Source organism: Tachysurus fulvidraco, chromosome 11, assembly GCF_022655615.1.
Source record: "Tachysurus fulvidraco isolate hzauxx_2018 chromosome 11, HZAU_PFXX_2.0, whole genome shotgun sequence".
Lineage (NCBI taxonomy): Eukaryota > Metazoa > Chordata > Actinopteri > Siluriformes > Bagridae > Tachysurus > Tachysurus fulvidraco.
Genome location: NC_062528.1, coordinates 13,028,986 through 13,055,917, shown reverse-complemented (window position 1 = coordinate 13,055,917; position 26,932 = coordinate 13,028,986). Strand labels below are relative to the sequence as shown.

Here is a 26,932-nt window from a genome sequence, read left to right as displayed (position 1 = left end):
TGTCGCATTAGAAAACATTCCTGAGAGAAAAAAGGTGACTATGCCTTTGAATGCCGAAAGAGTAAGTAGAGGTAGATTAGTAGTCTGATAAAGACTCTAGGAGAGAAACCACAGGGAGCTTGTAGTTTCTTTCGAGGCACACACACACCTGCACTTTGTGACACTGTTCTGACCGAATTTAACCACGATAATACTAAAGTCTCACACACACTTCATTGTTTTAAAGTCTAGTGTTGCTAGGTGAAGCTTTATTACTGTGAATATTTTTTTTTCTGTAAACATTTAAAATATAATGATAAAGTGAGGAAACTTAGTTTAGGCTATTTCATGTTCTAAATTACTTTGTATGGGCTTTGTTCAACACTTGTACAAACAGCAGATTATAAACTAGAGAAAAAATATGCAGCTATTTTCAATACAACCAATATATACAGAGAATTTGTAATGTAGAAAACACTGCAGTCAATTTTCTTCTGTCAGGTTGAGGATATGCCTGAATGGTTTCATTAAAGAGATCCACAGTAGAACAGTGTGTGTGGAATGCAGCACTTAGGAGCATGATGTTGTAGGAAAATAATCATATAAATAAAAAGATGGACTAGTGTGATGCAGCCGGATGCAAAGACACAGACACATCCCAAGCCAGAAGTTCATTAATGCTCCTAACTCATTTTCCATGGTGTTTTATTCCATGTAATCAACAACAATTGGATTATTTTATTAAGAAATGACCATACTTTTTATTCAAATCAATTTATAGTTACACCATGTTGTGAAAACAGCAATAAATAATTATCATTGCCATTATAGCCAAAACAACTTTAATAAATGTACCAATAATTCTGAAGCTGACTGTAAAATAACCTGTAACACAAGTACATGTCTGCTAACCACTTAAAAGGTAAAAACCTTTAGACCAGCATTTAAAAAAAAAAAAAAAAAAAAAAAAAGTGCAGTAAGGTAGCTTTAAGGCAGCTCAGCTGTGCCAATAAATCATTTAAATAAATAATAAATAACCAATAAATAAATAAATAAATAAATAAATGAAAATGAAATAAAATAAAAGAAATAATACAAAAAAGTACCACAGAACAAAATATCAAAAAACATTTTCTTTTGTTATAAATAATAATGATAATAAACATATAAAGATACAATAAAGATAGTTTTATTATAGTTTCTTAAAAATGCAAATAGTTTTGAATCACAGAACAGCAAAATGGGCCAGAGCATGAAAATGAATGTCTCCATCTAATGTTGAGATACAGGAACTTATTTACGAATATATGCTCAGTTAATTCACATCCCTAATAATATACCTTGCATCCAGCACCAGATTAGCTGTCTCTGCAGCAACGTTCAAGGCATTGAGTTTTGCAGTGAACGAGTCCAACAGTCGGGGTTGAACATCAGGTTTAATGGGTGCTGGCAGGAAGTAGAGATGTGCTGTGTTCAGTGGAATATTTAAAAAGATCTTCTCCAGATCTGCCCTTTCCTTTGCCAGACCACAGCTGCAAAGGTGCATGGCTGTGGTTTGTGAGTGTGCATCTTTTTCTGTAACCCAGCAATGAGCATGAGTCAGGTCCATGAGGAAGTCCTGGTCATTGTGGTCTAAAGAGAGAGCCACAGACTGCAGAGAGCAGCAGAACGCCTCTGTAGCTAAGAGGAACTCTGTGTGTGAGCACTTTAGAGCCGAGGATGCTTCACTGACCTTATACTCAACCTGTTGGAAATATAACAGATCACATACAGCATATACACATGTAAGCGCTTGGAATAGCTGAAGAAATTGGAAAAAATATATATGAGGAACATTTATATATGAGATATGTTTTTCTCATATACTTATATATGAGAAAAATATATATGAGGAACATTTAAATACAAACACACAGTGCTCACCGTGTATTTTAAGTAAGCAGACAGCACAGTCTCTGTACAGCCTCCTCCAATTAGTGCATACGGTTCCTTAAGAGTCAGTCGTAGCACATGCTCAGCTCTCTGACACGTCACCTTCAAAACAATGCAATGCAAAATAAAAAATGAACACGAACACCAGTAACTGATAGTAGAGGTATAAGTCATTGTTTTGTCTGTCAAACTCAAATAAATGACACACAAAATAGGTCCATTCTGGAAAAGCAAAATAGACTACAAAAGCAAAAGGAAACAGTAGCCACATGTGCAGCAGCTTTGCAAGAAAAATGTATAAATCAACTTCATTGTGGTTTTTCAATACTGCAGTAAAGGTTGGATTTTAAAACCCCACAAGTAGAACACATCTTTTTTTCAGTTTATCATTTACAGTCTGCCAGCATACCTTCCACCACAACCTGCATTCTAAATGTTATATTTACGAGACCCGAGTTTCTGTGATCTGTAACTAATGTTAGATAATTGAGCGTGTCTGAAACAAACCCTAAACCCATTAAATCTTAATACACTTCTTTGCCTTATTTGAACATGTTGTGCATTCAGATAGTCCTCAGACCTCCTTTTTTCTTCCTCAGTAACTTTTAATCTGTTTACATAAGATGACTTTGTGAAAATCTGTTCACGCTTTTCCATTATGGAGCACTTATTTGCAAATTTTGCAGATTAGAACGTGTTTCATTTGAATCTATTTTCAAGGAAAGCCAAGACATTACAGAATAAGGAAAAGATTCGGGAACGTGAATACTATAAAAGGTGCCTTTTTTTCCTATACTCTAGCACTAATTAACCTTGAGCTCCTCTAACATCGTTTCGTTCCTGTGACAGAGCACCATCGTATTAACGGCCGCCTCTCCAGATGGAAGGAGCTGGAGATGCTCTTTAGATCCAATGCGGTGCAGATGGAGTCCCCTGATCTGTCCATATGCTTTGGCTGGGACAGGGGAGCAGATAGATGCCATAATCTGAGCGCCTGAAACACACAGAGAGCTGTGAATTCCTTGTTAAAGCATTTGGAGCTATGCTGTAAACTCATTAAACACGAACATTACTCTCAATACACTTCTGAAAATATATCTTGTGGCTGCAACATAAAAAAAAAGATTGTTTATGAATGCTAAGTATCCTAGCAAACACTATAACATGTTTTTATTAGTTACTAAACTCAACAGCAAAATATTTATTTTGCTGTTTTACTGCATGATCTGAAATTAACTCTGGAGTGTAAGCTCACCACAAGCACAAGCATCCATGAACAGCTTGTTTCCTGATATATGTCCTTATGTGTCATAATTTCTGTAATAAATATCTAATCTACTTTATCTTGAGTGGAAATACATTAAACAATGCTGTCATTTACAAGATTGTTCTAGATTATCTTAATGTTAAATTTTATTTCTAAACATCAAATATATATATTTCTAGGCTTACTGAGTACACAAACATTAATATTTCATTAAACATTATTACCATATCTAATTTTGGGTTGTAGAAATTACTCTATATACCTGTAATATGTTGTTGCTTGTTTTTGTTACACAAATTATAAGTTAGTTTTTCCAAATAATATTACAGATTTCATTCGTTATTTTTATGTCAAAAGCAGCAACAAAAGACAAAAATGGCTTAGACCTGTCATTTGGGCAATTGGCTCCATTAGGGCAAGTCCGAGCCGCTCGATGACCACCAGTCCACGTTCCTTTAAGTACTGCTGCAGCACTGGGTGAATCACCTTCTGACATGCAAACACTTCCACACCGTTGTGAACCACGTGCTCACCCAGCTTCAGCAGCTGCTCCAAGACGACCATTTCTGGATTTATTCCAACTTGGATCTCTAAAGCTGCTTCGCCAATTTCGGAGCAGTCACCTGAGAGAGATGTGCTAAATAACACAATTTTATAGGGACCTGGACTACGGTTCAGATCCACGGACTGCAGAATAGGCACTTCAACTAGTAATCCAGGGAAAACAGTAGAATCTTTCACAGGCTGTCCTTCTACAGTCACAACCAGCGTTTTTCCAAAGATGTTTGAGGAAGCAGAAGGAACAGACTGAAGGAAGGCCTGTACAGTCAGAGAGGCAATATGCTGTGATTCATCAGAGTCGAGCATACAGGCTGGTTTGCTAGTGACCACAGTATGAGCTAAAGTGACGAGTGATCGAACACTGCTGAAGTCCACTTGAACCTTACAGACACAGTCATCTGCACGGAGATATCTATTGCATTCATTTAACAAGTATTTATACACTCGAGTTGCCACAGCAGATCTGAGTCCCAACCTCCTGGCATTTTCAATGAGGCCAAGGCAAAAGACTCCTGTCAATATAAATGAAATTGGAGTTATGAAATGTTAATGTCTCACTTCAGGCCAGTCTGATCTATCCTTGAAGCAGTTTGGAGGCATTGACACTATGTTTCTGAACAACTACAGAAGCCGTTGGATTTAGATATAGAGAACAAGCTCCTGGATTTATTGATTATTTGACCACAAAAACACTTTTTTTTTCTCCAGTGTTTTTCATTGTTCTGCAACTTCTGGTATCTAAGCAGCTCAGTTTTTCTAGCAGATCCGCTCTGTAATCCGATAGGTAAAATTAAAATTTTGGAAATTGGAAGTTTTCAGCAACTTTCATAAATTTATATTTACAGTTATACAGTTATGAACTGAGAACATGGCTTATACATATGTGTGTGTGTGTGTGTGTGTGTGTGTGTGAACATATATATATATATATATATGCTACATATATATCTGCACTTGTCTATTTGCACAATTGCTTCTCTTTGCACTTCTGGTAGATGCCAAACTGCATTTCGTTGCTGTGTACCTGTGCAATGACAGTAAAGTTGTATCTGTCTGTCTGTCTGTCAAAAAATAAAAAATAAAAATTATATATATATATATATATAAATATATAAATATATATAATCTGTCTGTCCATCAGTAGGGTCTAATGAAGCTGTTCAGAGGTCGTGCTCTCGATAGTATTAACTTGCTCGTCACTGCTACCTCACCTGATACAGCACTACAGTGTTGTATAAAGTACTAGAAAGCAATACTTGAGTAAAAGTACAAGTATCGTACTAGAAAAAGACTTTGGTAGAAGTGAAAGTCACCTTTTAGAATATTACTCAAGTAAAAGTCTTAAAGTATCTGATATTTACTGTACTTAAGTATTTGAAGTAAAAAGTAAAATCTCAGTGATTTTCGGTAGGCATAAGAGCAGGGGCGGTTCTAGGGTTTCATCTTGAGGGGTTTTAGCCCAGTGAGAATTTTAAACAAGAAGAGTTTTATATCATATATTATATGACTACATAGTAAGCCAAAAGTTATGGTATTATTAAATGGCAAAAGTGGACACCAAAATTTTATGCATGATGTAATGATGTCAGTCTTGAATCAGATCAGTTCATGTATGTTTGCATTCTCTACAAACAGTGTGTCCAATGAATGCAGTCATTAATAAACTAATATTCACAAGACAAAGACCAAATAAGTGTTATTTTTATTTAGTATTGATATTGCATTAATATTTTGTTTGTGCTATCAACTCTGGTAATAAGAATGGTGACATTTCACTGCTTTTGGTTGCCGCTGTTTTATAGATAAATGGCTCCAGCTCTGGCTGCGCGTGCACGCTGCGCGTGCCTGTGCTTCTCCGTAGAGCGTGCGGAGCTGCGTAATACGATCTAGGAGCAGTGATTCGCCAAACCTCCCTTATTGCAGTCGCACACGTCTTATGATTTTATTTTGTAGTAACGAGTAACGAAGATGCTTAGTGGAAATATAACGGAGTATACATTTTATCTAGGAAATGTAGTGGAGTAAAAGTGAAAGTTGACATTCAAATAGCGAAGTACAGATACGTGAAATTTCTACTTAAGTACAGTAACGAAGTATTTCTACTTCGTTACATTACAACACTGCAGCACTATAATAACTCTGTCTAGTGGCTTCATGTTAAATGACTTTTTTTTTTTTTTTACCTGTAAACAAACCGCAGTCGCTGAATCTCGCGGTGTGATCCGAGATGGCTGCAGCGATCAGTTTGAGCAGCGGCTCTGAGAAAGTGACAGCTCTGATCAGTACAGATGATGTGGATGTGGAGTGAAAATTTCCCCCGACGTTGTTGTGAATTTGTTTTAATCTGCCACGTGGGCCATAACAAGATGACAGCAAGTGCAGCATCACTGCTAACCTGTGGCATATTTCATCATTGCTAAGAGGCTCATCCGTGCACACAGAAGGCTTTTTCTTACAAACACGAGACATCGTTTTACAAACTGTAAATTGTAAACGTTTAAGCTGGCACTAGAACATTTTAACGTAAAACGTGCAGTTGTGTTGATATTTATTCTTCTTCGGTTTGTAACTGCTGTTAGCAAACACATTTATGCTCATTACCGCTACCTACTGATCTGGAGTGTGGATGAGTTTGGATTCTTATGTTGCATATAGACAAACGCCTTGTTGTTGGGAGAGATCAAGGCTACAGTAACTCAGATATCTACTCTGTAAAAAAACAAAAAAAAAACGATGATTATGAATTCACAACACAGTGTTCTTTAGCTGGACTACAACAGCAGAAGACTATGTCAGGTTTCACTCATGTCAGTGGGCAAAACTGGACAGTTGAAGACTGGAAAAAGACTGTAACCTAGTCTGATGGATCATGATTTCTACTGAGGCACACAGATGGCATGGTCAGAATTTGGTGCCAGTAGCATGAAACCATGGCTCCATCCTGCCCTTGGTCAACAGTCCAGTCTGGTGCAGGTGGTGTAATGGTGTGGGGAATGATTTCTTGGTGGACTTTGGGCTCAATCATTGCTAGAGTCCCATGCCACAAGTAAAAGTCATCTCAAACCAGTTTCATGGAAATGAAAATGACTTCAGTGTTCTTCAGTGGCTTTTCCAGAAACCGGATCTGAATCTGGTAGAACACCTTTGGGATGTGATACAAGATGTTCACATCATGGAAGTCTCTCTCACTCTCATTTTCTACCGCTTATCCGACTACCTCGGGTCACGGGGAGCCTGTGCCTATCTCAGGCGTCATCGGGCATCAAGGCAGGATACACCCTGGACGGAGTGCCAACCCATCGCAGGGCACACACACACTCTCATTCACACACACACACACACACTACGGACAATTTTCCAGAGATGCCAATCAACCTACCATGCATGTCCTTGGACCGGGGGAGGAAACCCCCGAGGCACGGGGAGAACATGCAAACTCTGCAGAGATTGAACCTGAGATTGAATCAGGACAAGTAGCAAGTCAAGTAGCTTAGGGACCATGGAGATACATAAAACAGCACAGAGCTAAGGAAGCAAACAGAGCAAGACAAAAATGACAGACAGACAATACATTATGCAATATGCTACAAGACATATAGAAAATAATGCCAACCTTTATACAGTATGTCCGGACCATTGTGCATAGAAAATGATTCATGTAAACATATGTACACATAATAGTAGTATTTGTTATTAGTTAGCAGTATGTCAGCATGGACCAAAATCTCAAAGGAAGGTTTTTAACCTCTTGTAAAATCCATTCCACAAAAACATGAGGCTGCCTTGAGTGCAACTACCCATAGTATAGTGTTTCTAATAAAGTGTTCAGTAAGTGTACATAGGTGAGACTATTATCTAGATTGACATGCAGACTAGATATATTTGGAGCACAAATAGTTGAAGCTTTCGGATCTTCTTAATATTCCGATCTGATCCATGTCAAAGGTACCTAATCATTTAGTATGGTGAACTTTCATCTTGTCCAGTGTGTGAGCTGCAGCATGTTTGGTAATTCTTCCTCCTTCATTAGCATTAATTTTACTTGTGATAAGTGTATGTTAGTTAGCTCTCTGATGGAAAAGATCTCAGCTTTAGAGGTGCACATCCAGACACTAGAGAGGGATAGCGATAATAGTGTAGTTTCTATAGGGGAAAATCTGGATGGCTTAGGTGCCATTAGCAACCGTCCAACTCCGGCATTAGAGCCCTCACAGCAGGGCGAATGGGTGACAACTCGGTGGCAAAGTCGCAAAGCCAAAGCTAACGCCAAGGGTTGCCCATGGGAGCACCACTACTCTCCACTTCACATGTCTAACAGGTTTGGTCTCCTCAGTGAAGCCCCTTCTGAGAAACGTGAAAGACCTTGGTTATAGGAGACTCCATCTTAAGGCATGTGAAATTAACTCAGCCTATAGGGGCTCCAGCAGCACTAGGTGTATTCCGGGAGCCAGGGCACCAATCTGGCAGGTAATCTTTAGGGTCTTAGGAAAGCAAAGGCAAAGGTCCTCAAAGGCAGTTTTCCATGTAGGAGCTAACGATATACACCTTTGTCAGTCAGAGATTACTAAGAGTAATATTGTAGAGGTGTGTAAATTAGTGAAGGTGATGTCCGATGCTGTAGTATGCTCTGCCACATCCCAATGTGGGGTGGCGATGTAGCTTTCAGCAGGTTATGGTCGCTGAACTGCTGGATGTCCAAGTAGTGCTCTAAAAACAATGTGAGCTTCATAGATAATTGGAGCACTTTTGAGGGCAAGTTAGGACCTGTTAGGACGGGACGGTGTCCATCCCACACGGAAAGGTGCTGCTCTCATTTCTTGCAGCATCGCACATAGTTTAAGACAAGGCCTAGTTAATCAGTGACAATCCAGAACCAGGGCCAGGGAGCAGACAAACAGGCTAATCCAACCATCTGCTAGCTGCATTGAGTTGTCACCCAGGGTTCACAGTATTGAGACTGTGTCTGTTTCCGGATCTAAACAAAAAAACACAAATACTCAGATAATTTGTTTTAGAAACCTTATTAGCATAAAATGAGATCATAGTGAATGCACAGCCAGCACATTTGATCTGAAGCTAGGACTGTTAAATATAAGATCTCTTGCACCTAAAGCTCTTATGGCTAATGAAATGATTACTCATCAGAAGTTTAGTGTTCTGTGTTTAACAGAAACATGGGTTAAACCGAACAAATTTGTCGCATTAAACAAAGCATATCCCCCGGTTATATTTATATACATCAGCCACGCCTAACAGGCAGGGGAGGAGGTGTCACAGACCTCCAGGACCATATTCTGATTTCCTCCATGAATTTGCAGATTTCATTTCAAGCCTAGTTTTTTCTTTAGACAAAGCAACAGTAATTGTTGGAGACTTTAATATTAATTTTGTTAAGTTAGAAGATCCTCAGAGAACAGCAGTTGTTTCCATCTTAGATTCAGTAGGGGTGAATCAGAATGTAATAGGATTCACTCATAATGGAGGTCACACACGTGATCTCGTGACTGACCATTTAGAGACCATTTAGTTTTTCACCTTGCCAGGGATTGATCTGCATGGTCAGCCATGGTCAGGTCTTTATCAGCAATCAGGTCTGTGCTGAGCTCAGAGTTTACGATGACCCATTAGTTCCTCAGTAGCTCTCGGTTGCACTATTATTAACTGTTAGAGTATCATCCAAATGTAGATGAGCTTCCCTTCTGAGCCTGCTTCCTCTCAAGGTTTCTTCCTCAAATCCTCTCAGGGAGTTTTTCCTTGCCGCTGTCGCATCCGGCTTGCTCATTAAGGATAGGGAAATTGTCATTATTCTATATTTATTTCTTTTTTTCTCTTTCTTCTGTTTCCATACTTCTGTAAAGCTGCTTTGAGATAATGGGAACGCTATACAAATAAAATGAATTGAATTGAATCATCCACCAGATGTCACCGCTGATGCAATGGTGTAAAACATCACTATGCTGGGTGACTATTTCCAGTTGGTTGTGAAGATTTACATTTCCAGTTAACCACATTATTAGTATTCAAACACGCACAAATATTTTGCGTGTATTCCTCTCCACCTCGTTCACTCCCCAACACCAGATCATCAGTATCTTTTATACTCCTAGCATTCTGGTCCATATATAATTTGATGAGTCTTTTATTTCTGTAACATTTAGCACATACATCACTTTAAATCTTTAAATATCAAAACCAATTCCGCAAGTCAAATTCAAACCAGCTCCATTTTTATAATGTCAATGTGTCATTTTTTGTTGTCGATTATATTTAATGTTAGATTACGCTGACATGACGTGGGTTCTAATTTAAACTTCTAATCTTCTAATTGTATGTCATCAACACAGGGATCATTTTCTAGGCGTGTATGCATATTTGCTTTCATCTGCTCGTATACGTAGAGAGTTAAATCACCGCCATCTATTACATGTAAAGCTGTTAACAATAACCTGTAACATAATAAACAAACTCCACCCATAGTTTGCTCTTTCCTATCCGCATTATATACCTGATACACATGACAATACAGTTCTTTCATAATTTAATTAAGGCTGGACAATAAACTACTTATCAGTGGTGAACCCCTTATCAGTCCTTACAATACTAATCCTGTAATGTGTAAACAGGCCCCTGATCACAGCAGTGTTGTGTTCTGTGAATGTTCTGAACATTTTTTTACCCATCTTTACAAAAGAGCCTAATGTTTTGGATTATTTAGACTTGAGACTAGACATTTACAGAATAGAAGTGTATGTGATTTGTGCATATACACATTGTACCAGTACTTAGTTACTGATGAACTTGATAAACCTGTCTTACTGTTACACATACCACAGCTTCTTTATAATTAAAAACATGACAACGAAATGCAGGAAGTATTTTAATAAAAAAAAACTTTACAAAAAGAAAAACATACAAGGGAATTGAATTAGTTACTCTAATATGTAGTTTTAAGCGAACTTCTCTCCAAAGAGAGTTTTGTCGACAGAAATTGACATTGTATCTGAATTAAGGAACAGGATCCCATATCTGAAAATAATCATGAATTTACAAACAGAAACATTATAGAGAAACAAACTCTCTATAAACTCCCAGGTTCATTCTGAACAACTTACCCTGACATAAAGAAAGAAAGAAGGCATTAAGTTACAATTATTTTTATTCAAACAGTAACAATCAGCACTGGTTATTCTACAGCAACGGAGAAATGTGCAGGTCCCTGGATTGTACCAGCACCAGATGTTAAAAGTAATTTTAATTTTTTAGTAAAAAGTAATGACAATATCTGTCATGATTTAAGGTGCTGTCTTTTAAAGGTTTCTATAAAAATCACATCTCTGCTCTGCATAGTTTGCTAAGCTCTGCAACATGTAAAGGCACATTTCTGTTTCGGTGCTCTGTCCCAAAAGTACTTCAGCATAAATGACTTTCATGATCAGTTTCCACTAATCTGGGTAATCTAAAGGCATTGAGATGTATTAGCAATCATTTAGAACTGTAGAGTGCCATAGACAGAGACAGTAATCTTATTTTGGCACAGTATCGAGACTTGCATCAGTGCATAGGGCTGAAATGCTGCTAATATTTCACCTACTTCCTGCAACCGGTTTCTATTGCTGAGAGGCTGCAAATGAACAATGGTTTCCAGCGAAAGCCTGGTAAGATGCCACACTGCAATGCACTGCAATGCCACACATCATTCGAGTCTACTGTGAGTACCAATTATCAAGTACCAGTATCAAGTACCAGTGAGACAATGATGTTCTGTGTTAACACAGTGAGAATAGCAGCACAAATCAGTTGCTTACTTTACAGGTTTAGACAGTAGGCCTCGGGCAGAAAGAACATTAAGGCATTACTTGTTTGCTAATGCATTTTCTTAATATGGGGGTATAGCTCATTCATCTGAAGACAGTCTTAGCTATTAAACTTATGCTCAAAGTGACATTGTATTATATATATTTATATTTTGCATTGATACAAAAAGACTAAGCTGATGAAATATTAAATGGCTTTGCTTATATTTTTATAAAGCAACAGAAATGTTCTCAAAATCTTCTTTTGAAACCGAAGGTCTTTAGACCCAGGGTCAGCTTGGAATGCATCCGATATAAATGAATTATCCCATTGAATTTCATCAACATTCTGTTTTCACAAAATCATGAATCTAAACCTAAATCTGGACCTGTGAAGATGAATTCTGAGAATCTTCACTGCAATAGCAGAAAGAGAGCCAGAAAAATGCAGCAAACTAAATGAAAATAAGTAAAAACTAGTTGTATACATTATTTCCTTCTTGATATTAGGCTATGTCTTCCCTAGCTTTAATAACATCAGTTCAGTGAGAATAAGATATCCTGAGTTATTTCCTGTCAGGTTTTCACTCTTTCTCTGACTGGATGCTCCAAATCACCTAGAGTTTGTGGGACTTGTTTAGGTGTCACCTGCTCTTTGGGATTTGGTGATTTTTCAGGCCCGTCAAACTGTCAATGTGTTCCATCATGCATGTCAATCAAGTGCACTCAGAATCGGCTTTGCGCAGCCTACAGATGTCATCATTGGATGTGGGAGTGTTAGTGTTGGACCGACCTGCAATACTGATATTGTACAATTAAGCCTTGCTACTGGATAATGTGATTAAGTTTTAGTTTGAAGAGCTTATAATCCTTCTGGCCTCACATTCCACATAGCCAGTGTTTTTGTGTGGATAGATTTTGGTCATTTTGGTTTAAACTGGAACATGGTTTAGATAACGATTCAATTATTTGTAACAATACATCCTGAATCTAAGAATTCCATGTAATGTACCAGCATTATAACATTTGCAAAGTAGTTTCAAGCTACGCACTGTAGAATTTAATAACCACAAACCTTTCTTGAAAGATAAACAAAGACAAGAAAAATTATTGCTAGTGTATCGGCTTTCCGTTATTCACAGTTCAACAGCTGCTGGAAGGTCAAATAATGCAGCAGGCCAAAGTGTTTATAAAAAAATAATAATAAAAAAAAATAGATGAGAAAGGTTTCTAATTCCCCCAAACAAAGATGCGCTGGTTCAGGATCGGAAAACGTGCACGGCCCGGACCACATACTGTCTGCAGATGGGGCATTCGCTCATGCGCTTGCCACACTTTGTGCACGTAACCATGTGTCCACATTCCAGAAGCACACAGTCAATTGGAGAGTCCATGCAGATCTTACACATGTTTTCTTCCAGGGTGGCTGCTGCTGACGTATCTGCATATAAATGGGAGACAATGAAAAACAGAGCCTAGGAAACACACTATAAAAGACATGCTTAACAGCTGATGCTCTAAATATCCTACCTAGCCAAGCTGGAATGTGTACCTGAATGTGCTGGAATGTCTCACCTAGGTTCTGCAGATCCTTCTGGTCATGATAGAGGCGTGTGACTCGCTCCATCAGTTCCCATTTTTCACAACAGCCCTTGTAGTTGACGAAGTTCCTGGCCAAGATTTCTTTTAACTGACGCACGCTCAAAGCCTCGATATCCTCTACTGATGAGATGTCTGAAAGAGATGCCCGCCTACCTGAGGGTAATGCCTCATCTGAGTCTGTTGACTAAGATAGAAACAAAGCAGGAAATGCATGAAACTGAGAATAGAGCGGTTTATTTATGGTGACAAACTTAAATGGAACTTAAACAAAAACATTTTTTGCAAAGAGCCACACAAGATTATAGACATAAGTCTCCTGCCCGTCTCTCCTACATGACACGTTACTGCTTACGTTCTCCTTTTTGCATGGGAATTTATTAAGGCACTATTCTGGGACTGCTGAATACAATAGTATTCAGTGCAAAGCAGTCTTTTAAAGCCATAGTGTAAATAATATAAAGATTTGGTTTGTACCTGGAAAACAGAATAAGATTACTAATAAAAACTCATCAGCATAGATTTGTTTTTACTGCTAAATTCTAGCATCAGAGATGACAGTTTTATACGTTTCTCTCTACTCTGAACTGACTATCGCTGTGTATTCATAAGACTTGGGTTCAATTTCGATTTGGCACAGAGAACATTTTCAAGTCTGAGCAAGTCTGTTTGCCTACAATGTGTTAAAGATGAAGGTGGCAGACAACATCTCTCTGCTTTATGCCATAGGGAGGTTAACACAAATTATATTTTGCAAATCACCACCAGGTCTTGTGCAGAGGGGAGTTTTCTAGCAAAAAAAAAACAAAAAACTAAGAGAAACTTCAACATTTCTCTGTAATGGCAAGCACAATCACTGTGGTTATATTCATGACTTGTCACTGTTTGATCAGTTATGCGGGGACTGCTGACAGATGAGAAAGTCCACACACCCATGCAGCCTCGGTGCAAACACTCAAATCAATTCAACGCAAAAGACACTGAAAGCAGAAGAAGAAAAGCCAGAAAGTCCAGCCATGTGCCATCATGCATACCAGAACACAACTGAAGTACTTTACTTAATAAACAGCAGGACCGGATTCAAGCATGTTATGGATAAACTGCACGACTGATCTTTGTGTCCTAACAATGACCTAGGGATATTTACTGGATCTCTGATTACATCCTCTTGAGTTTACTAGAAATTAATTTATTCTCAAAGTGAAATAGTTGAATTACTGACTGCAATAACTAAATCATGTCTGTCGACAATAAGTTCACCACAGTAATCACACCGAGCTTACACGCTAGATACTCTATGCTCTATATGCAAACAGATGCTCATGTTCGAGTACGCTTCTCAAGCAAAGAAGGATATTCCCCAAAAAGCACTAAGATCATAGCCTCTTTCAGCCTGATCATGTGAAAAATATACGGGAAGGACAATAGAGGAAATGCTGAATGTTTCCATTGAACAAACGCTATGAGGCTTAAAAGATAAGAGTTTTTAGGTGAGTGACACAATTACATCATTTAGGATATTTCTCTTGTTGGAATTAATTTTGCGACACGTCGTCTCATGTTCACTGTAAAGATCAGCTTCCGACTTTGGTCATGAATATCAGTTAAGAAGTTCTGACTTTTTCTATTTTCAAGTAAAATATCTATCCGAGTTCTATTCTCGATTTTAGAGAGTCATTTTAAGATATAACTGTGTAGGTGTGTATTACACAGTCACCATCATTTCATAGTCCTGATTGAATACTAAATCATTTTTGTAGTTTATCTTTATATCGAATATTTAAATAATTCTATACTGGAAACCTTTGAGCTTCTATAGAAATAAAACATATAGCTTTAAGCAATCTCTTAAATACACAATTCTGACACAAAGTCACTCATGTTTACTTTTTATGCAGTATCCCGATTGACAAAAATAGGATGAATTATAATTATTGGGGGCTTTGTAATCAACATATAACATCATTTCCTAGCTAAACTGTTAACAGTCACATAAACCAGGATATTCTCCTTTTTAATCCTTCTAATAATCACTATTAATTAAAATGTTTAGAAAGAAAAGTCTAATAATTTCATCTTAAATGTTGGTTAGAAAAATATGTGAATAAAAAAAAAAAAAAAAAAAAAAAGGCAGAGCATGGCCCATGTCTGCTAGCTAGGAACTAAATGAAGGAGAGGACATTATAAAAATCTGAATTTTGTCCTTCAAGTTGGTTTAAATTCACATCTTTAAGCAGACATGAAGAACCAACAATTCAAAGATAAATTAGAGTTCAAACTGTTTTTTTCTGTGTCGCTGCTCATTTTCTTGTCCTCTTCTTCGTTTCACACTCCTAGCTATGTAGCAGCAACAGGAACATAAAAGACCGACATTAATCTACCTGGCATTCCTGTGCCCTCTGAAGCTCTGTCTCCTCAACATCAACTGGCTCCTCTGCCACTGACTCAATCTAAAGGTCACAAATCACACGCTTCATCAGCCACAGGAAACTGCTATGGAAACTACAACACCATTTTCTTTCAGCCTTAAATAGCTTAAGGACTAATTTACAATGTTGCCTACATCAACTTTAACATAAAAAGTGCTTACATTTCTGCATACGCCGACTATCCACTTTATTACGAACACATGTACAACACATCAAAAATATTGCGGTTAGACCACAACAGCAGAAAACCACATCAGGGCCCAGTCTTGTCAGCCAAGAACAAGAATCTGAGGCTATCCTGGGCACAGACTTACCCAAGCTGGACTGGAAAAAGACCTGGTGGTTATTTATTTTTTTACTCTTCAACTGTCGGGTTTGATCGAGTCTGTACCCCTAATAGAACAGTAACACAAGGTGGTCTCTCTTCTGCTGTTGTAGTCCATCCATCTCAAGGTTTGATGTTTTGTTTATGCTGAGATGCTTATTAAGAGACATTATATCCTTTCTGGCAGCTCGAACCAGTCTGTTCATTTTCTGAACTGCTGTTCAATCAATGCTTTTTGTTATTTTCTGTCCCATTCCATGTAAACTGTGGCCTTAGGAACAACACATCCAGGTAAAGAAGACAATATGGGACATTTTTAACAAAAGCATAAACATGACAGGAAAATTTGAAATATTCCATAAAAAGAATTTTTTTCAGTAAGGAAAAGCAAACAAAAGTTGGATAGGACTTTTTTTGTCAGCGAAATAGCCACCAACTCAGGTGACAGTCTTGTGTGATGGAAGTTAATATGCAGTTTAAACATGAACACAACCCTCAACAATTACACAACTTCACATATTATACAATGTTCTCATACCATGGTCACTATTGAATAGCTCTGAGACACATCATTTTAACATTTGCTTTCCATCCAAAACTGTTTTCTTTCTCTTTTCCAGAATCGTTTAGTTGACAGAAAGGTATCCAGAGTTTAGCCGTGTTTCCTTCGGTTACTAAACGCTAGCTGTAGCACTGCTACCAAATGTTTCCAAATGAATCAATGAGTCAAGGTCCAGTGCAGATATAAAAACAAGTATAATAACACAATCTAAACTTTGTTTCTTTTGAAGGAGACACTGAAACAAACCATACATATCACTCTGAATCAGGAACTGTTTAAGTTTGATGGAAGAAAAGAGGGACATGATTAAAAATAAAACAAACAACAATAAATAAATAAATACCACAGCACTGCAATCTGGAGGTTTCTATACAGCTCTTACAATAGTGACAGGTAATCATTCAATCACAGGTTTATATTAATGCGCTTGTTTAAATATTATAGTTTCTGTACTAACAATTTGTAATGTGCTCCACATAAACAGATTTATAAACACACTAAAACTGTTGCTACGTTGCAGCTCTCTGTAAGACAAGGTTTATTTAACGTTTATGAAGGACGTCAGCACTTTGTAACCGTTCGGTGCATCATGGAAACCTCTTCCATCGTGGATTATGCTATTAATTTCTGTAACACCATAAACTGCTTCTGTTTTGTCTCGTTGACTTCAAGAGAGAAAAAAACAGAGAGCGTGGTGAGGTAGCAACTGTTATTGATGTTGTAAAAGCAAGTAATAATGCAAATAACTTGCTTTTTCAGATGTTGTACAACATTAAATATAACCAAGCAAGCAATTTCCTTTGAATAAAAAAGATAAAAAAATAAAAAAATGTCAGTGTTAGCAAACACCTCTTGCCGTACAAGAGGTAGAAAACCCCTTGAGATGTGCTGTTATTGGCCGATTTTCTTACAGCACCTGCCTATTGTATTTTTCACCTTGTATTTTATTTCTAAAATAATAAATGTCTATCTTCATATACATATACAACAAAAAGTATTGCGACTGTAAACATTGTAAAAGCTTATTAAAACTACACTGGCATTAGCACTGAGGGCTTCTACTTCTCCTTACCTGCCCATCTCCTTCAGTCTGTGACTGGGAAGTCAGGTCGCTCAAAACACCACTTCCTGTAGAGGGTTGCTCGGTAATTGTGGTTGGTTCAGAGATCATTTCCTGCTCAGACAGAGGTGTGTGTGTGACTGTCTCGCTTGGTGTGGATGAAGCAGAGGTAGGGGTCTGTTGACCAAGAACCAGCTCCACAAGCTCCTCTTTTTCCCTGCACATCTGCGTAGGGACTTCATGCAAATGAAGATAGTCCCTTAAATCCTTTACTTTTAGCTTCATCAGCTCTGCCCGCTCAAACATGGTACCATGGAAACGCTGACACGTGTGGCACAGCCGCGGACGAAGCTCTAACTGAGCCGAGCAGCGACTGCAGTAATTCTTTTTGCAATCTACACATACATGCTGTAATGAGTGAAGGAAACAAAGAGAGTGACGTTCAGATTAGATTTGGGATGGACAGGATGCGCACATGAAAAATATGTATCTTTTATGACTAATTTGGTAAAAAGTGTTCAGTGTCTCCACTCAGCTGCGAGTTAATCAATAACAGATCACAATCCAAGCAAACATGCACACACACCCTAGCTCTGAAAATCCTCTTTAGCATTATCTCACACATTGATCACAAATGTTCAGCATTCCAGCAGTTCAGCTTTCCAGCTATTTTACTTCTTCCAAACATTATTTGATCTGTACTAAATAAAATGTGGCTGCATGTCAGAAATAGCTTAGTCACAGTGCAATTCTCTGGCCATTTCCTGTGCTCTTGATTTCGTAAATAAATCCTGTTTTTCATCAGTTTATAAGTTGCTGATCTTTACTGCAACATTCTCAGGGAAATCCCAGAAAAAAGTACTTGGAAAGGCCATGCTCAAAAAAAGTACAGATTATGATTTCTTTACAATGAATAAAAAAAAATATACTATTCTAAGGCTGACTCCAACACTGCCGTATATTTCATCTTAATTTAAAGAGTACGTTTTGAATCTGAAACACCTACTTAGCTCAGCTACGTGTTCTTCAACCTCTTGTTCTTCAAGCAGTGCAGTATTGTCATGATCTCAGTGCATCAACATAACCACTAATTACTAAACCTTTCAACTGTTTGAAATGGGTGTTTTATCCAATTGGAAAGACTATTAGAACGGCTACCGTGGTGGAAATTATTTAAAATAGCCATAACATGTCACCAATAATGATTTCAGGCTGCTCAAGCAAATCTTTTTATTAAGCTGAACTGATAAACAAGCCTGGGAAGCCGCTTTTAGAAGATACCCGCCACTAATACTCATTACCTTTCTTTCAAGAGCATCAAAACGGCCTCCACATGCCTTACACATGTGATCTGGAGCTGTGGGAGATGGATAGCTGCTATAGCCTGAGTTAGTATACGCCTGATGGCGTGAGCTAGATCTGTGGTTGCTGCTTTCCTCCACAGTGGGCGAGTCCAGACAGAGCCAGTTACAACAACTGGCCCACATACTCCTCACACGTACTGAGGAAAGAGAAGTAAAACAATACAACTTTATTAAAAAATAAATTTGACATCATTTCTGTCCAATATGCTCGCTCATTCCAATATTACAATGAGTCAAAATTGGCCATTAACAGTACAAAAGACAAAACAAAACACTAGGCATGTAGGTTACTTGTAGAATATAACTTACACTAACTTGATTTGTGTAACATTTTGTGTTGCATTAGAACATTAAATCTCATAAGTCTGTAAGAAAAGTACTTTAGAGTACTTTATCAGTATGATATATATAGACACATGCTTGCATTATGAAACCACAAGTTGCATTTGCATCCTGCTGCTCAGTTTGATATTTTGTTCATAGAGCATTGTCATATCATCTACTGTAGATGTTGGCCTATATGTCTCAGTGTCTGGACATGGATTATGCTTGTGGGTTAAAATAAAGTACGAGAAGTCTCGGAAAAAAAAAAAAAACGCTTGAAGTGCAAATTGCTTTTTTAGAGACTAAACTGCACTCTGGTTATCACGCACCCTAGGATCTAAGCACTGAAGAGTGAGTTTACTGGCTCAGAATACCAGCAGGTGGACTGGTGCTTGTTTGCTGAAGTAGGATGCCTGGCTATCATTTATTCAGCATGTGTGCAGGCTGAGATATTAGAGCCTCACCACACAGCTCCTACTAGGATGACACGTATTATGAAACACAGAAAATAAGCCAGAAGCCTGGCTGTTTTCATAAACATATATTAAAAAGTTCTGCAGTAAATAACGCACGTATGACCTAAATCTAAAGATCAAAACCTGCTTTAATGTGGGATCCGTTTCTGACACCTAATCTCAAAACTTTATAATACTCAAAAAAATGAGGTATACGTGATTTCCCACAGAAACACTTCTCTGCACTATCTAACCCTAATAATGACTTAAAGGTAATGATTTAAAAGCTACTCCTCGTGTGTTCATGAAGACGAATGAGTCATCATTTCAAGTCACATCCCTTCATTTGTACACTGTTTCTTATATAATTCATTGCGTGACTATGAGAGGTATGTTAACTGTAGTAATGCTGGATTTAAGAGCCTTTAACACACAGTCATAGCATGGCTTATAAATATATACATTTATTTATTTTGCTTTTAAATTATTAGGTCGTATTCCCATAGTATTTTCTGATCTTCTCCCATGATCTATGATAGAGAGAATCTGTCTTGGGGCAAGAAATTATTTGGAAAGTCATACCCAAATGGTTTACTTTTTTGTGTTTATTTTTGTGAGAAAGTGAGACCTGGGGATGAAGCCAGCTGGGATCTTTCTCTCCAGGTGAAAGATCATGTTGTTTGTGAGCCTGGTCGCAACTGCCTGCATAGTGTGCACACTGCTACGCCCGTGAAACAGCTCACAAGTGATAAGTGGTGTAATGTGAGCAGCAAGCATTTCTTCGAATTTGAAAATTGTGTTGTGCCGATAAGGCATTAGTTTAATGGTTTTATTGGTTTAAAACTTTAAACCAGAATTGAGTGGTGGTTGTTGCAGGGATGTGCATATCAAGCATTAGGCTTTGAGAATCAGATGCAAAACTATGTCTTACAATATTTAGGAATGCTGTCAAAATCCAACATGGACCTGCATGTTAATAATTTGTGTGCTATGTGTGCTATCTCAAGCTTTTCCACATTTTCAGAAATCGATAACTCTTTCCAGGCACCTGTGTATAAAGAAAGTTGTATTTTATCAAAAACAGAGTGGTTGTGGTCATGTAATAGACTGCAGAGACATTGGTCTCTGGTGCAATTTGAAAAGCTCCATGATCGAACCGGTAAAACATCTGCTAATAGAAAACGATATAATATTTACACCTGAAAAATATATTTGCTGAATTGGATTTTGCTGAAGGGTATCATGGGGGTATTTTTAATTAATTCCACTAGAACGTCTTATGTAATGCATATAAAAACAACTCAATTCTGAATTCCAAACTATTTAGAACCTCATCTTTGTATTTTTAGTATAATTTATTATTAGGCATACCTTTCTGTGATGTGTGTAATTCTGTTATTTGGTATTTGTGTTTGTTATTGTTGGTTCGGTTTTCCATGAAATACTTGTTATACTGTAAAGCTCAGTAAATTTAAATGACAGTAATAATAATAATAAAAAACACGTTTGTAATTACTAAAGGCTCCTGAAGTAACCTCATATAAACAGCTTGATATCCGAGTGGATGACAAACTGACATTTCTACTTAGTCATGATGAAGCAGAACCAAATTTTAGTCAGTGATTCAAAGAATCTTTAAGATCACATTTCTTCATGATGTTGGTGATATATGAAGCCAGCAATTTGTGAATATATATTATATTATATTACAAAGTAATAATTTATAAACTTTAATGACTTTGAAATACCATTAAAGTTTTTCATGCTTGTGAAAAAAGGCCATGTAGCAGCAGTACACGTGTAAAGCAAACCCATGAAAGAGAATGCTGGAACAAACGATGGTATCCAATATCAAGGAAGCAAAGGCACAGCAGGACTACCTGCACTCTACTGTCCTCTATTAATAGTCTACAGTGGTAACCCAAGTCAAACACAGAGACACAACTGCTCCCATGGCTACACAGTCACTTTGCCCTGGGGTAATAGTGTCTTCATGAAGACAACAGCAACAGCAATGAAGACAAAGGTTGGGATAACCTTCTTAAAAAAGCATTATACAACTTTAATATTGTGCAAGAAATTCAACCTTGTATTAGAGCTGGAACTATATAAAAACTATACATTATTACAGAGACAGTTAAACAGATAGTTACTGTGCATGAACTCATCACATTTAAGCCTGATGACTTTTTTTCAATAGGCCGTTGTATCACACTTAAGTTTTCCAGCCAGTTTGTTTGGAAACCTTATCTAGTTGGCTTTGTTTGGGAATCAGCTATCAGCCAGCTAGCTCGGGAATACTGTGAGATGATGCAGCTGTACTATTCGTTTAAGAAGCGTCTCTGTTTCAGCAGGACGCAACCTGATTTGCTGTTAGATATCATTTTGGGAGAAAATTTCCCATAAATTTAATCCAGCAAATCAAGCCTGCTTACAGTTTCATAAATGATCACATTAAATCTCATGTAGCGGAACACCACAATATTTTTTAAAAAAAAAAGCCTTTTTAAAAAACATTCAACTTAAAAGCATGAAGCCATGCTAACTGTTACTTATTACACTGTTTTATGTTTCAGTATGTACTTATTACACATTTTTTCATGTGTATATTACACCCCTATTCTATATAAAGGTGAATAGGGATTTTGACACCATGAATTTGATGAGCATAACCACTAATATATTTAGATTTCACCATCGTTCTAATTATTGCATCTGACATTGCAGTGTAAAATATTTTATAAGAGGCAGATTGAGCTGTCCATACATCATGTGTCATCTATTATCACTACATTGTAATAGTGATTAATCAAAAGACTCAGTTGCAATCTTAATGCTTACTAGAACTAAAGATCATCCTGATGGAATGTGCAGATGAGATGCAGCTCTCTTTTTCATATCAGCCTTTGTCAGGAAGCACAGCAGATCATGCAAAGTTTAACAAGGCAATGGGGCACTCCCTCTGTCCCTGCTCTCCAAATGACGTGCCACTGTCAGTGCTTATTTACAGCCCCACAGCACAGGCCCAAGAGAACAATAACATAGCTTTGGCAAGACAACGTGTAAAGGAACAGGATATGGTGCACTACTGACTACTTTCTCACACTGCAGAACAATATGCAGCTTGTGTCTGTTAAAATACAGAACAGATTCAGTTCTTTTAACTTTATTTTAGCCTCACAACCTTCCAATCGGCGGTCTAACACCTTAACCACTAAGCTAATACATTCCACACCCTTTACGGTCATAATAAGCCCCACATGCAATTAAATTTTGCCACATGGCTGAGGGGATCAGTGCTCATAAAACCACAAGAACATTAATGAGGTCAGGCACTGATATCAGGCAAAGAGGCCTGGTGCAGAGTCAGCATTTCTGTTCAACCCAAACGTGGTCAGTGGGGTTGAGGTCGGGGCTCTGTGCAGGCAAACATCATATTTCTTAACTATTCTAATCGTCACAAAGGTTTTATAAAATGATTCTCAAGATTTTCCCCCCCAAAACTCTGTTACTTCTGATCCTTTCACATTCAAAGGGAGTAAGGCATAGTCATGATCAATTCCAAACGAATCCTAGCCATTGTTATGCAAGGTTGGCCTTAAACAGTCAACTGACAACGTTGATATAAAGGTTTATCATTGTAATTTCCTTGTCAGATCGGTTGACCTACATAGCTAAGCCACAATTGTGCAACTGGTGAAACTACACACGACTTGCACATGCAAGCACTTTCCATTTTCGGTTCATTGCCAAATACCAACTATAGAAGTTTAGGCACTTGCTTATTTGCAATATTTGATAATCCACGATCACTCATTTCTGAACATTGTGATCATAAATGGAATGACCAATTTATTTAAAGTCCCTGGAAACATTTGGAACAGCACAAAAAAAAAGATTTATGCATTTGGGTGGAGATGGGAAACCAAACAATTCCACATCCATATGTGGCAAACATTCAGAAGACACTAGCCAATCATCGGCCCAGAAAAGGGCAGACAGAGCTTTCCTCTGAAAGTGTTACACTGTTCTGTGAAGCAGCATGAGCAGCAGTTCTAAAAGATGGAGTAAGTATGTTAGAACCACCACCATCCATGGTTGTTGGCTGTTGTATGATAGGGAATACTTGCCTGGTTATGGAATCGGGGGGTGGGTGGTTGGTAGCCTAGTGGCTAAAGTGTTGGGCTACCAACTTGAAGGTTGTGAGCTCAAATCCCAAGTGAACCAAGCTGCTACTGCTGGGCCCCTGATGAAGGCCCTTAACCCTCAATTGCTCAGTTACATTAAAAAGTAAGTTGCTCTGGATAAGGGCATCTGCCTAATGACATAACTGTAAATGGCCATGTGACACAATGAATGGTGGGTAGTAAATGGTAAGTGACCAAATGGGAGGGAAAATAGAGGTAAAATACCTAGAGAAAGATGCATAATAAGTGCTTTGTTGTATCACATGACCAGGTAAGTATCTGACTGTCCACATAATAAAGAATTCATTATACCTCCCTTCCCTCCTGTTTAGTACATGACTAATAGGAATGGCTTCTTTCTGACATCAGTTCATTAAGATCACCTCAGCTTTGCTTATGGAGTGTTTTATTTGGTGAACTACTGATAAAACAAAGTCAATTTAAATGCTGCATCTGACATGTATGTATAATAACCACAACATAATTTCACCATTTACCTGCACTGAGAAAAGAACAACCTGTTTCACATCTAATTTAAATCTTATAGCAGATGCCGAGTCAGCCAATAAATGTTTACACAAAACAGTTTTTTTCCCCAATCACATTAGTGAATTAATCTTTAAATATGTATCATTTGTCCTTTCCCGGTCAGGACTAATTATTCAGTATTATTAATGTAAAAACGGGAATAAGAATGTGAAACATTTCTGTCTGAACATGCCTGAATGCCAGAAAATTACAATTATTTATTACTGTATTGCTCGTGTCGGAAAAATACACAGAATTACATACATAACATGCATCGTAAGACAGAGTTTTATTGAGTGAAAAATCTGAATAATTGCAAGCTTGAAATATGGGTGTAAATAGACTTTCTATTCATACCTGGAGTCACAACTGTAGTTCTCATATGCTACAGATGTTTCGAATTAAGATATGTTTAGTATTCTTTCAACTCATAAGACATAATAAACTGAAATAAGTAGTTTAGGTAAAGGTTGCTGAACTGTCCTTACCTTGACTATGATCCACTGGTGTTTGTGTAATGTGTCAACTTTAGGGAAGTGTGGTTCATATCAAACACATCTACAGAAGGGAAACAACACTAGCATGTGAGTTTCTGGGGCAACTTTATTGCAACATGCAGGAATCACAAATCCCATGACACACACACACAGACAGACAGACACATAGACAGACACACAGACAGACACACACCCACAGACAGACACACACACACACACACACAGACAGACACACAGACAGACAGACACACACACAGACAGACACACACACAGACAGACAGACACACACACAGACAGACAGACACACACACAGACAGACAGACACACACAGACAGACAGACACACACAGACAGACAGACACACACAGACAGACACACACAGACAGACAGACACAGACAGACAGACAGACAGACACAGACAGACAGACAGACACAGACAGACAGACAGACACAGACAGACAGACAGACACAGACAGACAGACAGACAGACACAGACAGACAGACACACACAGACAGACAGACACACACAGACAGACAGACACACACAGACAGACAGACACACAGACAGACAGACACACACAGACAGACAGACACACACAGACAGACAGACACACACAGACAGACAGACACACACAGACAGACAGACACACACAGACAGACAGACAGACACACAGACAGACAGACACACACACACACAGACACACACACACACAGACAGACAGACAGACAGACACACACACACACACACACACACACACAGACAGACAGACACACACAGACAGACAGACACACACACACACACACATTCCCCCACAAAGAAACCGTATCTTTTACATAGTCACAAATCAACACAGCAGCTAATGCGAGCACATGAACAGGAAAGTGCATCAATAAATTATGCCTTTAGTTTCTGTTTCTTTCTGGAATGTTTCTCAATGACAGCATGACAAAGCGGTAACAGCTGACAAACTCAAGTTATAACAATAGGTGTATAATAGAGTTGGAGAGACGGATCTACATGACAGAACTTTGAGATTAGCTTTAAAGGAAGTTAAAATCAGACACGTTTCATTTGGTTCATTAACAGAAGAGAGAAAAAAGACCCCACACCGTTCACTGAATCCTGTCAGTATAAAGACCAAAACTTATAGAAACTCTCCAATCTTACCATGTATAAAGTTCATATAAACCCACATGAGACCAGATGTAACCGCCCGTCTGATTACTATCTGTCCTTATGGATCACCTTGTTAGCAAAGTTTGCTAAGTTTTCAAACTCAAACTTTCCATACCTGCAAAACGTAACACGCTTCAAAACTCGTCCAGAAGTGCTTTATCTACTTCACCGAAAACACGGAATCCGAAAAGTTACGTTTCCAGTCGTTTCTTCATCAGTCCCTTACACGCTACCTGAAGCAAAACAGTTCATAGTAAAAACTCGTCCACTTCCACTTAGCAGGTCAACGTCTCATTCGCTATTGTTGGTAGTTTTGTAGTACGTGCGCGCGAGTTTTGGTAACGTCACGTGATGGTGAGCGCGCACGTCGTAAGCAGAAGGTATGTACTAAATTGGCTGTGGTTTGGTCCACATGCATGCATACATACGTAGCACACGTGAATCGTGTATACTCCCTTGCATGGCCAGAGTATTTACCAGGAATTATTTGTCGGAACAACTTTTCCTTAAAGTTTCCTTACTATTAGGAAAATTAGAAACATTTCACGTGTCAGCAGCAAAAGGAAGTGGAAGTTTAATACCTTGAGACACCTTTGCTGGGTTTGAAGACCTTTTGAGTAAGCAGGAACCCACACATTCTAGTGGCTTGAAAACCAGTAGAAAAAGTACATTTTATAAAAATGGTAAAATTGTGACCTCTAGTGGTTTCAAGCTGAAGAGACATGTTAATTCATCCTAATTTTGATTATTTATAATCAAAACCATATATTTTATGAATCTTAATGGCTAAAAGTTCTAAACATGTAGTATTTACATTTAACTTTGTGTAGTGACTTCTAAACAGGTTGCTCTTTGTTCTCTCAAAGTTAAAAAGACAAAAATTTCAGCTCGTCT

At 38.0% G+C, this 26,932-nt stretch overlaps 2 protein-coding genes across 4 annotated transcripts; both read right to left on the bottom strand.

Annotated features, from left to right (window-relative positions):
• Positions 1–1,152: 1,152 nt before the first annotated feature.
• mkks (MKKS centrosomal shuttling protein) lies at positions 1,153–6,331 on the bottom strand. Its single transcript, XM_027145303.2, has 5 exons — positions 5,923–6,331; positions 3,565–4,251; positions 2,724–2,905; positions 1,903–2,013; positions 1,153–1,723 (listed from the first exon to the last, which is right to left on the bottom strand). Exons 1-5 carry the CDS (start codon positions 6,206–6,208, stop codon positions 1,295–1,297), a joined length of 1,695 nt encoding a protein of 564 aa, XP_027001104.2. The 5' UTR covers positions 6,209–6,331; the 3' UTR covers positions 1,153–1,294.
• Positions 6,332–10,603: 4,272 nt separating this feature from the next.
• rffl (ring finger and FYVE-like domain containing E3 ubiquitin protein ligase) lies at positions 10,604–26,388 on the bottom strand. Of its 3 annotated transcripts, XM_027148197.2 has the most exons (7): positions 26,154–26,386; positions 24,854–24,923; positions 18,809–19,008; positions 17,520–17,915; positions 15,513–15,581; positions 13,108–13,318; positions 10,604–12,973 (listed from the first exon to the last, which is right to left on the bottom strand). In XM_027148197.2, exons 3-7 carry the CDS (start codon positions 18,992–18,994, stop codon positions 12,792–12,794), a joined length of 1,044 nt encoding a protein of 347 aa, XP_027003998.1. In that variant the 5' UTR covers positions 18,995–19,008; positions 24,854–24,923; positions 26,154–26,386; the 3' UTR covers positions 10,604–12,791. The 3 variants fall into 3 exon arrangements, with proteins under 3 accessions (XP_027003998.1, XP_027003999.1, XP_027004000.1); XM_027148198.2 differs by lacking the exon at positions 24,854–24,923 and having other exon boundaries at positions 26,154–26,388; XM_027148199.2 differs by lacking the exon at positions 15,513–15,581 and having other exon boundaries at positions 26,154–26,383.
• Between the last annotated feature and the right edge of the window lie 544 nt (positions 26,389–26,932).